This window comes from Acinonyx jubatus, chromosome C1 (assembly GCF_027475565.1).
Source record: "Acinonyx jubatus isolate Ajub_Pintada_27869175 chromosome C1, VMU_Ajub_asm_v1.0, whole genome shotgun sequence".
Classification (NCBI taxonomy): domain Eukaryota; kingdom Metazoa; phylum Chordata; class Mammalia; order Carnivora; family Felidae; genus Acinonyx; species Acinonyx jubatus.
In genome coordinates, this window is record NC_069381.1 from 23,929,418 (window position 1) to 23,945,759 (window position 16,342).

The following is a 16,342-nucleotide window of genomic DNA, read 5'->3' on the forward strand; positions in this document are numbered from 1 at the left end:
TTTTTTTTTTTTTTAAGTTTATCCTTTAAAAACATAAAAATAAATTCTCCTTCGCAGGGGCCGTGGTGTTGGACCACCTCGGGGGGCTCTGGTGCGTGGTACACCAGTGAGAGGAGCCATCACCAGAGGTGCCACCGTGACTCGAGGAGTGCCACCTCCACCTACAGTGAGGGGTGCGCCAGCACCAAGAGCGCGGACAGCAGGCATCCAGAGAATACCTTTGCCTCCACCCCCTGCACCAGAAACATATGAAGAATATGTAAGAAGTTTGAACAATGTGCCATTTCCCAATACCTAGAAGGTTGCCAAAGGCAGTTGAATGACAGGACCTAGGCCCTTAACATAGGTGGCAGGGACTGCCTGTAAGACCTGGAGTCTGCTCTCTTGTAGTGACTGTAACACTACGAGAAGATTTTTCCATTTTAAGCGTGGTTTACTATGTGTGAATAGATTAAACAGGAAATAGGCTGTGCCTTGATATATACAGTGTTTTACTAAGGGGTTTTTTCACTAGTTACTACTGATAATGCTGGAAGTTCAACTTTTTACCTTGTTTCCTGCCCACATGTTTGGTTTGGTTTGGTTGGTGGTCCAGTTTTGTTTCATTTAAAAAGAAAATAACCCTTTCTCTCTCAGCCATTCCACAGTGGGTGTTAATTTTGGAGGGAAATCCCGCATTCTATTAATCCAGAAGCCTGCCATACTCCCATGGGATGTAATTACCTCCCCTACTCTGTGTGATTCTGACTTTCGGTATCCTTTTATTTGTTCTAGGGATATGATGATACATATGCAGAACAGAGTTATGAAGGCTACGAAGGCTATTACAGCCAGAGCCAAGGGTGAGTAAGGCAACAGAAGTGCCATTTCGTGTCCTAGAGATGGATGGAGGGAGCTGGAGCAACAGAGATTTAGGAAGCACACATCTAGGGAGCGATGTGGCTTCTCTTTGGAGGGTATCTCCTTTGCTTTCCATGTCAGTAAGGCACACGGATCTGTTTCATTTAGATAACTGTGAATCTTATGGTGTAGAATCTGGAAATAGCAGATGGAAAATTCCTGAGCCGTGACCACATGGAAATAAAGGGAAAATGCCTTTAAAATTGTTTTGATTTATTATTTAAAACTATCACAGCCACATTAAAGGTGCATTAAAGTTTAAAAGGAAGCTAGAATCCCACTACCATAAGTGAGGTTATTTTCTGCACTTTTCTTAAATAACGTTTTTTGTGTATATGCATTGTATCTGTGATTGACTGTAAGTGTCTCATAATTCTACAATGGGGACAGAACAGCATGTTTGTGTATTCTTTTCCAGTGAGCCCTATAAATGTGTGTTTGTGTGCACTGTGATTAAGATGGTCAGTTTAGAATTTTGGTTTTTCACTTTATGTGGTATCCATTTTTCTCTGCTATTGTCATTTTTTTATAAATGCATAGCACATACATGTTTTGGAAGTATTTTCTGGTTTGGAGATGGAGCAGAATTAGCGTTTTCCTGTATTATACATGTAGTAGAATGACTGAGATGTGGGGGAAGTGAAACCAAAACAGACTTAACTCTCGAGCTCTCTAACACTCTGTCTTTGACTTTCAGGGATTCAGAATATTATGACTATGGACATGGGGAGGTTCAAGATTCTTATGAAGCTTATGGTATGTCTTTATTTCCGTGGTGGGCAGAATGTGCAAGTAAGTGCCAGGGAGAGTGCTGGTGACTGGATTATTGGGGGTCCGCCAGTCACCCACCTAAGGAGAAGACTTCAGAAAGCTGAGATGTTGGAGATGTGACAATAGCAGTGCTGCTCTTACTTAAATTGTGTGGTGTGCCATAGAAAGAGGAGCTCTTAAGGTGAGATGGGGTTACTGTTACTCTTGGAAAGTTAAGCGGATGTCTTAAACTAGGGCCCAGGTCCAGCTTGGCCTGGTTGGAACAGCAGACTTTTAAGCCAGTGTTGATCGTTTTCTACTTCAGGTCAGGAGAGATGGCTAGGCCTAAGTCATGTTGCAGGGCCTTTGCTGCTAGTGCTTAGGCCACATTGGTAGATAACAAGAACTTCATCGTATCTAGCTTTATTCTCCAGCCCCACTTTGTTTTTCAAGAACAGTATTAGCTCTCATCAAAACGAATCTATGTAGAGGAAATGTTAGTTGAAGGGGAGCTAGATGGCAAGTAGCTGGCCAGGGCAGGTTGGATGCAAGAATAGTGCCTGTCAGTCTCAGATCTGAGGCCTTAGGGGCTGGAGCCAGGTCAGGGCAGTACTGGCACCAAGTTCCTTACTGGCTTGGAGACACGTCAGGTCAGTCCTTGATCCCAAGAGAGCTATAGAGGCTGGAATGGCAGCAGGACCAAGCTGTCTTCCCTGAGGTTTAGTTGAAAACACATTGCTCAAGAGTGTCCTCAAGAGCCAGTTATGGCCCTGGGTTAATGGGCCCCATAGGGAGTGCCATGTGGCAGTGGGTGCAGAGAGAGCAGCCTTTGAAATGCAAGGTATTTTCAGCATACCTGAGGGAATTCCAGAGTCCTTGGCAAGGGGCTCATCAGTTGACAGGTCATATTAACAGACTAGTTAACAGTCTCCCCTTACCCCTTGTTGAAAAGAAGGGGTGGGGAGCCTTTTCGAGCTGAGACCAGCTGAGCTTAATTCTTCAGCACAGTATGTAGTAGCCAGTCAGTTGCTTGCCCAGGGAAATAGTTTTTACCAGTTCTCACTAAATGGTACTGGACAGTTGCCATCGGTAACACTGCACCGCTCTGCTCGCATGCCACTATTTAGAAGGGCGGTGGGATTGCCCTAGGGTATTTCCCTCCATCGGCGAGACAGTACAATGGGGCCTCTGTATGTGTTTGACTAAATTACATTTCTGTTTTGCCAGAGAAGAGACTGGACTGAAAGAGGCAGGCTGCCTCTTTTGCTCCTGGTATGATGTTGCCACAGTTAATCTGTTACGATTTCTGCGTTTATATACAGAATTAGAAAAATAAACCGTCTTGTTGGTACCAGAAGCCACTTGGAAAGTGATGGATGTACCTATTACACTAAGGGTATAAACAAGCTTAGATAGGATTCTTTGGGACTTTAGATCCACATAGAGGTTTGAGACCTATAGTGATGGAGGCTCTTATTTGTGAATGCAGGCAGCTGGAGAAATACTTCAGGGATGAACTGGCTTGGGTAAAGTATGGGGGCGAGTGGGAAGAATAAGCTCATAGACACAACTCTTTTTCCTAAAAGGTCAGCTATAGAAGTAAGTGATACCTCCCTCGGGCTTTTCCCTGTGACAAAGGAAAACCATTTGAGGATGTCAACCATGGTGTCTGGCTTCTCTGGGCTATTGCCTAAGAAAGAAAATAGTGAATTCTCTTCATCAGTGCTATAAACACATTCTGTTGTACTTCCCTCCACCAGAGCAGTGGACCAGCTCTGTTGGTGAGGAGGCCTCATGAAATGTGGCCCTTGTTTGCTTCTCCCAGAGAGCCAGAGGACACGCCTCAACAGGGATACCTGACTTGCTGTTGGAAAGGGAGCTGCCTACTTCCATTCTGAAAGACTTCCCAAAGTTGCCATGTTACCTGAGGCTTTCTGCCAAATTCCTTTGGGAACAGGAAAAAGGGCGTCGTGGACCCACTGAGACTGATTTTTGTTTTACTGTCTTGAGTAAGGTGTCGGGTTTATCCAGGTATTGGGTTATCCTGGAGTAGAGATCATGTTGCCTGTGGAGAACCTCTTTGCTGTAGATGACTCCAGGTCTTTTCTGAGCTGTTTCTCGTCTGCCCACTCCAAATTGCCCTACAGCTGGAAAATGAACTAAACTGTTCAGGAGGTCCAAGCAGAGCAAAAAAGCAAGGACCACTGGGAGGTGGCATGCCACTGGAAGCGAAGCAGTGTTTCTGGTGATCTTTACCATATACTCTACTCCTGCTCATCCCAAGATGCCAGTGGCATGTGGTTTATTAAACTGTTCTTGCTTTCCCCACAGGCCAAGACGACTGGAATGGGACCAGGCCGTCGCTGAAGGCCCCTCCAGCTAGGCCAGTGAAGGGAGCATACAGAGAGCACCCATATGGACGTTATTAAAAACACACATGAGGGGAAAATATCAGTTATGAGCAAAGTTGTTACTGATTTCTTGTATCTCCCAGGATTCCTGTTGCTTTACCCACAACAGACAAGTAATTGTCTAAGTGTTTTTCTTCGTGGTCCCCTTCTTCTCCCCACCTTACTCCATTCTTAACTCTGCATTCTGGCTTCTGTATGTAGTATTTTAAAATGAGTTAAAATAGATTTAGGAATATCGAATTAATTTTTTAAGTGTGTAGATGCTTTTTTTCTTTGTTGTTTAAATATAAACAGAAATGTACCTTTTATAATAAAAAAAAGAAGTTGAGTAAAAAAAAAAAAAAACCACAAACCTGTTAGTTTCAAAAGTGACATTGCTTGCTTTAAAGGTTCTGAAGTTTAAGGCTTGTTAACTTTCTCTTAGTTTTGATTTGAGGCATCCCGTAAAGTTGTAGTTGCAGAATCCCAAACTAGGCTACATTTCAAAATTCAGGGCTGTTTAAGATTTAAAATCACAAACGTTAACGGCAATAGGTGCCACCATGTAAAAGTGAGCTCAGACGTCTCTAAAAATGTTTCCTTTAAAAGCACATGGCGGTTGAATCTTAAGGTTAAATTTTAATATGAAAGATCCTCATGAATTAAATAGTTGATGCAATTTTTAACGTTAATTGATTTAAAACAACAGCAACAACAAAATTAGGTTTGTAAAACTGACTTTTTCATTATGTGGGTTTTGAAATCTAGCCCCAGACATACAGTGTTGAGAGATACTTAGCGGGGAGTACGATTTGAAGAGGTTGATTTGGGGAGAGGGGCTGGCCACCTGGATTGAATTTGATGCAGAGCTTTTTAGCCATGAAAAACCTTTCAATAGTAATACTAATAATTAAAATTTCAGTATTTAAAAAGACAAAGTGTTTTGTCCATCTGAGATTCTGCACTCCATGTAAAGCTCACTTGGACACTTAGAGCCACAAGCTGATGATTTTTTTTAAGTTGACAGTTGTCAATATTGAACTGTTCCCAAGGTAGTTAGTGAAGTATGTCTCAACACTAGCATGATATAAAAAGGGACACTGCAGCTGAATGAAAAAGGAATCAAAATCCACTTTGTACATAAGTTAAAGTCCTAATTGGATTTGTACCGTCCTCCCATTTTGTTCTTGGAAGATTAAATGCTACATGTGTAAGTCTGCCTAAATAGGTAGCTTAAACTTATGTCAAAATGTCTGCAGCAGTTTGTCAATAAAGTTTAGTCCTTTTTTAATCAAAGTAAATGTGATGAATTGTCATTTTTTTTGGGTGGACAATAAAATAGTTTTCTCTTTCAAATAAACTTAAATTAATTCTAAAGTTAATGGGCTTGTTAAAAATTTGGAGACATTCTTAAAAGTGGTGGGGGGGATTTTATTTTAAGTTTACCAAAAAAAAGTTTATCGAGTTGTTAAGTTTTAGTTTAAAAATAACCAAAGCTTTTTCACCCCCTGGAAGTTGTTGACAGCAGTTTTATCCGTCCTATATCACAAGCTCTAATTTCTGGAGAGAAAAAACCCAACTGAGCCGAAACTTGGATTGGTTTCGATACATAGGCCTCAGTATTTAAAGTGCCAGCCACCCTCGCTTGCACCTTCTGTAGAGCCCCCAGGTGGCCCTAAGAGTGACACCAAATAACCTCTGTGAGCTTGGAAAGAGATAGCACCTGCCTTTAGATACGACAGTTCAGCAAACCCTGGGTGCCCTTAAGGGTTTCCCTTCCAGTCCCAGAAATGCTGTTGACAAATCAGCTGGGCTGGGGCAGGATCTGGCATGTTAGGCTGGCTCTGAACTCCCTCCTGAGAGACCAAGAGAGGAAATGATGGAATTGGTCGGCCCTGTTTCCACTCCTCTGTTAATTCTCGGGGTTCTCATGCCTTCCCTAAGGGAGCCACCTAAACTGCTCGGGGGTGAAAAATCCTCTTGTATGAAGTGCCAAGCTGCCTGCAGCAGTGCATGATGGACATTTTTTTTTTCTTTTTAAAACACACCAACAAAAAAATGTATTTGTAGATTGTGATAAAGTGTAAATAACTGAATTTTCAACCATGGTTTGAAGTCAGCTTTCAGGGCATTATGTCTTGTTTTGATGAAAAGAGATCACTCTATACCCCCCTTTTTAAAGGAAAATTATCGCAAGAGAATCAGGATGTGTAAAGCTAACATGCATCGCAAAAAACCAAAGGTAACCTAAATGTCTGATTTTAATAGCACATATTTCTCTTTTACATAAACTGTGACAGCAACTTGCATAAACAATTCTTTAGCTGTTAATTTTAATGTTAAAACTTTGCAAAACTTGTTTAATAAAAATAGCTGTAAAAAGAAAAACCATATGCTGCCGCATAAATTAGCCATAACTCTTAATAATCCTGCCCATCACAAGTGAACTGTAATGTAACCTGGGCACAAAGTCTGACATCTTAAATGACACATTGTAAAATTTCAATGAATGTAGATTAGACCTGCTGCTCCCCAAAGTCAAGCTTTCTGCTCAGCTATTTAAAAATGTACAAGGATGAGCCCCTGTAGGTCCCCATATTGATATTCACAATGAAATGTTACTTAAAATTTCTTTAAAGTTGCATGTTTCTCTCCTGTAATGTGTAAACTGCATGCAGGATCTCTATCTTTTATTTTGTATGTCTTTAAAACTTCCTCTTCAAAAGACTGACCTCTTACTTCTCCATTTTCAGGTGATTGAAAACTCCTGAGGCATTTCCTGGAGTAGAATGGGTAGTGAAGACCCATGTCAGGTAGGTTAAGGTGATTTCTGCTAAGGATGTGGGACTTTTATCCTAACTATAAAATAGTTTTGCCAGGCGGTGGCCTGGAAGGTGATCAGTGGGCACACTTTTCTTGCCTGTCATCCGTATCCTATTTACAACACGACTATGTTTATATGTTGGTTTACGATCCATACTGAATTTATTTGTTATGATCGTAGTGTCAGCTTCTATTTATTAAATCCCACTCTATCCTGTCAATAACTTATGAGGTGGGGCAGTGTTTCATTTGGAGTTCATTGGTTATAAGCAACAAAGTGACTAGATAATGTAAATAAAAGGGTATTTATTAGAAATGTGTTAGGGGCTCCAGATTTAGTGTGAAGGCTAGAAAATCTGGCATGGGAACCAGATTGCAGAGAACTGGGACAGCAGTGGTAGATCATTGGAATGTTCTTGAAGACAGGACTAGCTATTTAGGTGCTATTGCTAGAATGCATGAACTCTAGCTGTGTTTGTTTGCTTTCTCCCTTGAGATTCAAGTTCTAGGGAGGGAATGTGAGACTGTATTAGCTTGAGTCACATGTTCATTCTTTACCAGGATGTGGGAAGAAAAAACTAATTATGCAAAAGGAAGCCAGGGTGTTATTAGGAAAAAGGAACGGGTGCTAGGAAGCCAAAAAACAATTGTCCAGTAATATTTATATATTACAGAAGTAACTGAGACTTAATGAGGTTAAGTACTTCCCAGAGTCATATAATTAGTATGGCTAGTAATCGAGCCCAAGTTTGTTGCCAGAACCTAACATCTTAACTCTCTATATTATACTGCTTTTAATCTAAGGAAAGAGGTATTTCTCACCCTGAGGAGACCCTCAGAAGGGATAGTGTGGCATAGTAGAAAGGATATGAGACAATGACAAAGAGAGTTGAATCTCCAAGCTGTCTTTGTTAAGTGACCTGACACAAACCACTTATTTCCAAATCTAGGGAGGAAGATGGTGATAATGTACACCTTAGAGTGGTTGGCAAACTGAATGAGTTTTAGTATGTGTAAGGCCAATCAATTTGGTGTCCTATATATAGTAAATATTGGTGTTCTGGAAGAAAGGTTAACCCCCTGATTTGGGTAGGCGAGGGCTCCGGCAACTGAGCAAGCCTTCCTGCGGATTGAAGCTGTCGAGGAGCTGGGTGGATGATTCATCCCTCTGTTCCCAAGAGGGTTGTTAAGGTTAAGAGGGCACTGAAGGGAAAGGGCCAAACTAGGTAGGCCAAAGGCATGTACAGCCTTTGACGGTGATATCTGCCTTCTTGGGAGATCATGTCTTCCTGACCTGCTTCTCCCAGGAGCCTCTGAGGTCTGGAGACTCCAGAAGACCATGTGTGTTGGTCATGGTTCTGGGCACCTAGGAAGTCCTAAGTCTGATATTGATTACATGAATGGCAAGGCAATTTTAGGGGAAAGTCCCTGAATACAGAGAATTAGTCTTGACTCTTCCCTAGGGTAGTCTTCAGAGCAGAATTGGGGGGATGCTTCTTTCTTCATTTGGCCTACAATTTGTGCCTGGAAAAACAGGTTTTTATTGTTGGCAGATCTGGATCTGCAGCAAGTGGTCTGCTTTTTCTGAGTTTGTAGCTTAGTCAGTTAGTCCCAGTGTTTTCTATAGCTTTCTGTCACTACCTGTGAATTTTTATTATTACAGTCCTGTAGGCTTTAGATAAGCCAGGCAGGATTGGGGACCTATCCTGACTCTGCTTCATCATTTATCTCTGTTTTGACGAAAACAAAACCTTTAATCCCTCTCTGGGCCTCAATAAAGTTGATAATAGTAGTTAACATCACTGTGTGATAATATCCTAAGCAGTTAATAAGAATTATCTCATTTGGTCTTCTTTTTTTTTTTTTTTTTTAAACGTTTATTTATTTTTGAGACAGAGAGAGACAGAGCATGAACGGGGGAGGGTCAGAGAGAAGGAGACACAGAATCTGAAACAGGCTCCAGGCTCTGAGCCGTCAGCACAGAGCCCGACACGGGGCTCGAACTCACGGACCGCGAGATCATGACCTGAGCCGAAGTTGGCCTCTCAACCGACTGAGCCACCCAGGCGCCCCACATTTGGTTTTCTTTACCTTTCTCTCTTAACTGTTATAAAACTTGAGTAACATAAAATTTACCATTTTAACCATTTTTTTTTTTTTAAGTTTATTTCTTTATTTTGAGATAGGGGAAGAGTGCATGTGTGCGCACATGTGCAAGGGAGGGGCAGAGAGAAAGAGAGGAAGGGAGAAAATCCCAAGCAGGCACCACGCTGTATGCATGGAGCTGGACATGGTGCTTGATCCCACAAACTGTGAGATCATGACCTGAGCTGAAATCAAGAGTCAGTCGCTTAATTGACTGAACCACCCAGGCGCCCCATTTTAACCATTTTGAAGTGTACAGTTTGGTGGTTTTTAGAATACCCACAATGCCGTGCAACCATCACCACTATTTAATTCCAGAAAATTTCCATTACCCCAAAAAGAAATCCCATACCTGTTAGCAGTCACTCCCAATTCCCCTCTCTCCCCAGCCCCTGGCAACCACTAACCTACTTTTTGTTTCTATGGATTTGCTTCTTCTGGATGTTTGACATAAATGGAATTACATAATATGTGCCTTTTGTGATAGGCTTCTTTCACTTTGCATAATATTTTCAGGGATCATCCATGTATCATTACAGCATGTATCATTATTCTTTTTTTTTTAATGTTTTTATTTATTTTTGAGACAGAGAGAGACAGAGCATGAGCACGGGAGGGGCAGAGAGAGAGGGAGACACAGAATCTGAAGCAGGCTCCAGGTTCTGAGCTGTCCCCACGGAGTCCGACGTGGGGCTCGAAGTCACAGACTGTGAGATCATGACCTGAGCTGAAGTCTGATGCTTAACCGACTGAGCCACCCAGGTGCCCCTGTATCATTACTTTGTACTAGTGATAGGAAGCATACTACTTCCAAAAGCAACCCATTTCATTTAAGACCGCTGCAAGTATTAGAAGTGTTCCCTCACTTTGAATGAGTCACTCTGGTAACTTACACTGGTTCTACCTTGGACACCTGAAGAAATAGCCTGTCAAGCACTTGAAGATCCTTTTCATTCGTGTTTCTTTTCCAGTTCCAGAAGGTTTTTTTGTTAGACTTCCTAGATCTGATTTTCAAGAACTAGTAATTTGGATTTTATGTGCTGGCAGTTGTTGGGTTTTTTCATTTTGTTTTTGTTTTTTTGTTTTAATGTTTATTTTTGAAAGAGAGAGAGAGAGAACGTTGAGTAGGGGAGGGGCCGAGAAAGAGGAAGACACAGAAACCAAAGCAGGCTCCAGGCTCTGATCTGTCAGCACAGAGCCTGATGCGGGGCTCGAACTCACAAACGTTGAGGTCATGACCTGAGCTGAAGTCAGACACTTAACCGACTGAGCCACCCAGGCACCCCTATACTGGCAGTTAATGTTTACTCAGATCAGTATTAGTCCCTGTAAAACCTCTGCTGCAAGCCAAATGCTGCCCATAAGCCTACCAGTTTACAGCCTCTGGTTAGCTTCTATTAATACAAATTAAAAGACATGTTAGGATTATTGAGATATCATATGGAGATGTGATCCCCTATTGAGAATCACATGGTTGTGATTCACCCATTTAAAGTGTACAATTCAGTGGTTTTTAATATATACAGGATTGTACAGTCATCACCACATTCAGTTTTAGAGCATGTTTATCACCCCCCAAAAAGAATTCCCATGCCTCTTAGCCATCTCCCCCATCCACTTACCTTCCCCAGCCCTAAGCAACCACTCATGTACTTCCTACCTCTGTTGACTGGCCTGTTCTGGGCATTTCGTGTAAATGGAAGCATACAACATGGGATCTTTTTTGACTGGCTTCTTTCACTTAGCATAATGTCTTCAAGTTCCATCCATGTCGTAACACGTATTAGTACTTTATTCCTTCTAATGTCAAATACTGTTTCATTGGATGTATATTGCACTTGTTATTTATCCATTCACCCACCGATGGACATCTAGGTTGTTTCTGTTTTTTAGCCATAGTGAAAAATTCTGTGGGGCGCCTGGGTGGCTCAGTCGGTTATGTGTCCGACTTAGGCTCAAGTCATATCACAGTTCATGAGTTTGGGCCCCACATTGGGTTTTGGCAGCATGTGGAGCATGCTTGGGATTCTTTCTGTCTCTCTGTCTCTGTCTCTGTCTCTCTCTTTCTTTATCCTTTCCCTACCCTGCTTGTGTACTCTCTCAACATAAATAAACTTTAGGGGCACCTGGGTGGCGCAATAGGTTAAGCATCCACTTTAGCTCAGGTCATGATCTTCCATTCGTGGGTTCGAGTCCCGCTTTGGGCTCTTTGCTGACAGCTCAGAGCCTGGAGCCTGCTTTGGATTCATTCATTCTCTCTCTCTCTGCCTCTCTCTCTCTCTCTCTCAAAAATAAGCATTTAAAAATAATAAATAAACAAACAAACTTCAAAAAAAATACTGGGCACCTGTGTGGCTCTGTTGGTTGAGCAATTGGACCAGCTCAGGTCATGATCTCATGGTTCATAAGTTCGAGCCCTGCATCAGGCTCACTGCTGTCAGCACTAAGCCCACTTCAAATCATCTGTCCCCTTCTCTCTCTGCCCCTCCCCAGCTCGTGCTCTCTCTTTTAAAACTAAGCATTTTTTTTTAAAAAATACTGTTCTGGGCATTAATGTACAAGTTCTGATGTGGACATATGTTTTCAGTTTCTTGCACGTACACCTAGGAGAGGAATTGCTGGGTCAGACGGCAGCCCTTTGCTTAACTGTTGGAGGGACTGCCAGAGGCTGCACCATGTTCCCACCAGCAATGTATGAAGTTTCAAATTTCTCCACCTACACTTGTTATTTTCTGCTCTGTTTATTGTAACTATCCTGCTGGCCATGAATTGGTATCTCATTGTGGTTTTGATTGGTACCTTCCTTAATGACTAATGTTGTTGAGCATCTTTTCATGTGCTGATCCCCTATTTGTAGGTCTTTTGTGGAGAAACGTCTATTGAAATCTTCTATCAATTTTCACACGGGACTATCTTTTTATTATTAAATTGTAAGTTCTTTATATGGTCTGGTGCTAGACCCTTGTCAGATAGGTGATTTGCAAGTATTTTTCTCCCATTTCATGGGTTATCATTTTATTTTCTTTGGTTGTTTTGTTTTATTCTGTTTTAAGTAGGCTCCATGCCCAACGTGGGGCTTGAACTCACAACCCTGAGATCAAGAGTCTCATGCTCTACAAAATGAGCCAGCCACGCACCCTTCTCTTTACATTCTCTGAACCACAAAAGTACCATTTTGATGGAAGTCCGAATTATCTATTTTCTTTTGTTGCTTGTGCTTTTGCTGTCATAGATAAGAAGCCACTGTCTCATTCAAAGTTCCAAAGATTTATACCTATTTCCATCTAGTTTTATTTCATACATTTAGGTCTGTCGCCCATTTTGCATTAACTTTTGCATATGGTGTGAGGTGGGAGTCTCATATTCATTCTTTTGCACGTGGATATCCAGTTGTCCCAGCATCATTTATTCAAAAGACTGTTTTTCCCCGTTGGATGATCTTGGCACCCTTTTCCATACTGGCACACCAATTGACCACAGCGATATAGATCTGCTACCTTTTAAAATATGTATTACTAAAAGTTACTGATATAATTGGAGTAATTTCTGACAAATAGTAGCTACTCAATAAATAATAGCTGACTGGATTATTTTGGCATCACTAAAGGCTAATAGTCAGTCATGGGGCTAGGATTTGATCCCACATATGGATATCTCCAAACCCTGTCTTTACCCTGCGTTTATACTTCTGGCTGCTAAAGGGGAAAGGAGGCTGGCTATTCTAGCTGCCATGCCTGGCCATATGTAGTTCTTCCGAGGCTTAGAGGCTGTGCTCTGTGTGCCCTTCCTTCCACTAGCAACATCCTTTGCTCCTGTCCCCATTTCTCTCCAGGGTTTCTGTGGAACCTCCAGGGTGTTCATGGCAATGACTGTTGCTGCTAAAGGAACACTCTCACCCTTTGTTACCTAGGGATACTACAGTTATTCAAGTAGCCTTAGGGTTTGTCCCTTCTTGCTTTCTCTCCCACCCCCCTTCCACCCCGTGTCCCAAGCCAAGAATGAAGGTAAGGATGCCTCAGCAGCTGCTAGGGCTCTCTGGCCACTAAACATGAAACAGACTCAGACTGTGTTTTGTTTTAGGAACAGCAGCCTGAGAGTCAAGACCCAAAAGCCTCTTGCCTGCACATACACAGAGTTGCACGGTACCATGTGAATAGGGGAGTAGGGGTGGTGTGGTGGTAGATGTTTCACTGAGGTTTTTGAAACTTAAGTACTCCCTGCCTGGTCTCAAACCCCAAAGCTGTATGTCCCTCAAGGCTCACGGGCTCCGTCTTTCTATGTTCTTGTGCCTTGTGAGAGCCTGTACAGGCTGCTATTTGCTGGCAGTGTTACTGTTAAGTAGTCATTTAAATTTTTCCTTGGTCTGGGGCACCTGGGTGGCCCAAGGGTCCGACCTTGGCTCAGGTTATGATCTTGCAGTTTGTGGGTTCGAACCCCACGTTGGACTCTGCTGACAGCTTGGAGCCTGGAGCCTGCTTCAGATTCTGTGTCTCCCTCGCTCTCTGCCCCTCCCCCACTCATGCTCTCTTTCTCAAAAATAAACATTAAATTTTTCCTTGGTCTGTTTCCATGCAGTGATCTTGACCCCACTTGGGAAGGGAAGGAGAAAGTGACATAGGGAAAATAAGCAGCTCTTCCTGGCTAAGGGAGGAGCTCTTAATTCTAATTTGAATGCCTCCTGTGTGTCCCTACTTGGTAAATGAGGCAGCTGATACTAGGGGAGGTGAAGTAATTTACCATCATTGCGTAGCAAGTTGTGGGGTGTGCCTCTCAGGATTTTTATATACTGAAGTCAATTCTCTATGCTGAAAGCACACTACTTCTGTAAGATGACACCATATTTCATTGATACTGAGGCCATTTTTTATAAGCTGTATCAAGTACTGCAAAGAAAGAAAAAATACTGCCAATTAAATCAACACAATAGTTTGTTTTCATATCAAGTGTAAGATGCATCCTGATTTCAGCTGTTAAAATCCGAAAAGAAAATGTATCTTAACTATTGCATTTTGTCAGTTCTAACATTTATTCTTTGCTATGTGTATGTATTACCTTATCCACCTATAAAGTAGCTATTATTGTCCCATTTTTACACAGTGATGAAACTGAGGCCCAGAAAAATTAGGTAACTTGTCCAAGGTCATGCAGCTGTTAAGTAGCAGAACTGGAATTCAAGCTCAAGCCGTCTGATTTCAGAGTCCATGATCAGTTTCAACTACTAGATTGTGTTGGAATTTTAAAAAGAGTTTTACTTGTCAGCTAGAACCATCTCAGCCTATACAGTATTCTCTATTCTGGAAGGAGGCTGCTTCTGCAGGCATATTATTGCTGCTGCAGTGAACATCGCTGAGACCACATAGGTCCTTATTCTGGCTGTTACAGGTCACGGGTCTCCATCAGTTTATACTGTCTGCCTTTCAGAAGCTCAGTCTAATGGAAGAGAATAAGTCTTCAATAGTCACGTAGTGTGTGGTTGTGCTCTGTTGCTGAACTGAATATCAAGGAGGCTGGGGGAGCTGTCTGAGAAGTCTTAGGGAGCATCGGAGAAGGGGAGTGACATTTAAGTCGAGTCTTAAAGGATAACCAAGAATTTGCCAGGCAGACAGATTTACCTAGCACCTTATTATGGCTTTAAACAGACTAATGTCAGTGCCCGCTGCCTCGAGAGATTTTCACTAGCTTTGGAGCCTTAGGTGAGCTAGCCTCCCTGAGTCTCAGTTTCATCCTCTGCAAAATGAGAGGTTATCGTTTATTGAACAACATTGTTGTAAAGATTGAGTGAACGCCTGCAGAACGGTCAACGTGACCTGTAGTAAGCACCCAGTAAATGTTAACTATAAATAGAGGCTGGACGAGTAGGTTACTGCCCCTTTTGAAAAGCTAAATGTTAGGCAAAGAATTTGGTCTTCATTCTAAAGGTTAAGGAGCTGTTAAAGGCCTTGAGCATGAAAGTGACTTGAACACACCTGTGTTTGCAGTTGAGCCCAAGGTAGGTAAGAAAGGAAAGCAGAAAGGCAGAGTTTGGTAAAGTGGCACCATTTCTTTGCCAGAGAGTGAAGGGATGTTGTCCCCTCACCTTACCTTCCTTCTGCTCTCCTCTTACCAGAAGCCTTTTGGTTCTTAACCTTTTTCAGAAAGAATAATCCTGTCTCCTCTCAGACGTTTGGGCTATTTGAGGGTGGGATGTTAGGCCTTTGCCACATGTTATGGGAGGCTTCCCACATCCTGTCCCTTTAACCCACCCTGTGAATTGGAGACGAGAACTCACTCGTTCTGATAGAAACTTCACTCTTAAGGAATGTTGCTTCCTCACTCTAGGACCTGAATGCCTGAAGTATCTGCCTCCATTTTAAGCTCTTAATTCTAGGCTAACTCCACTGGAATTATCATATGCAGCGACCCACTTAATTCTCACAGACAACCCTGTGAAGCGGGGATTAGGCTGGGAAACTGATGGAGTCCGGGCTAGGATGACCAAAGGGCCCAAGAGCTGGAGTTGAGACCCATGTCTCTGCTCTTACTTAACTGCCTCCTGGTCTCTTCTCTGTACCTACAGTGGCCACCAGAAGATCCGCTTACACTGAAAGTAGTTTCCAGCTTTGGTGTACAGGATGGATACCCCGTGCTGTGTTTCCAGATTCGTGAAATTAAACGAATTGAATATTTCTAAGCCTTCCCTTTCTCTCTCCACAACCTTCATGTATCTCTTGCTCTCTGGATTAATAGTCATTGCATGTTTAAAGCTAGCAAGCATCTGATGAATATTTAATAGCCTGAGCAGACAGGCTGGATACAGCTGTCTGAGATAGCAGCTGTTGGGGGGGAAGGGGAGGAAGTGCACTGCCCTGCCTAACTACTTGTTCTTTTGTTCCCTGGGCTAGCTCTTGTAGGCTCCTTAGGAACAAAGGCCTATCTATGGTGGGCACTGCACCCTAGTCCTGTTGTGACCTGATTGCTCCCTGAGCTTCCAAGGAGGCTGCGTTCAGGCAGCAGACCAAACCTTGTGGGGATTGGGGAGGGGGGGTGGGTAGTGAACAGATAAGTTCACTGACCTCTAAAGCAATTTTCTGACCCCTGGGCTGAAAGTCGTCTCCTCTGTAACCTGTGCTAGCACGAGGACGGAGGCCATGTTCTCATCCAGTGTTCCGCCAGCTGCAGCTCTCCATTCTAAGAGGAGGGAGACTATCTCTGGAAGGGACTTGGATTTCATAACTATGCTGCTGAGGGTCAGCTCCTTGACATTCCTTGACCGCACACAGCAGCTTCTCAGCAGTGGGTATACTGCTGTGGTGAGAGTCTTTGGCTGCTGTCTCAGGCAGGAGATGGGCAGCTAG

The 16,342-nt window shown here is 42.7% G+C and overlaps 1 protein-coding gene across 2 annotated transcripts in view; it reads left to right on the plus strand.

Annotated features, from left to right (window-relative positions):
- Positions 1–16,342, plus strand: part of KHDRBS1 (KH RNA binding domain containing, signal transduction associated 1) — a 38,955-nt gene that overhangs the window by 18,474 nt on the left and 4,139 nt on the right. The window contains exons 6-10 of one of the 2 annotated variants that reach the window (XR_003420304.2): positions 58–259; positions 775–842; positions 1,598–1,656; positions 3,982–4,174; positions 6,794–6,853. Coding sequence is in view for 1 of the 2 variants with exons in the window: in XM_027059800.2 (XP_026915601.1) it covers positions 58–259; positions 775–842; positions 1,598–1,656; positions 3,982–4,079 (427 nt within the window). In the remaining variant the exon portion in view is untranslated. Of the gene's footprint in view, positions 1–57; positions 260–774; positions 843–1,597; positions 1,657–3,981; positions 4,407–6,793; positions 6,854–16,342 lie in introns of those variants that run through there. The other variant, XM_027059800.2, reaches the window with a different exon arrangement.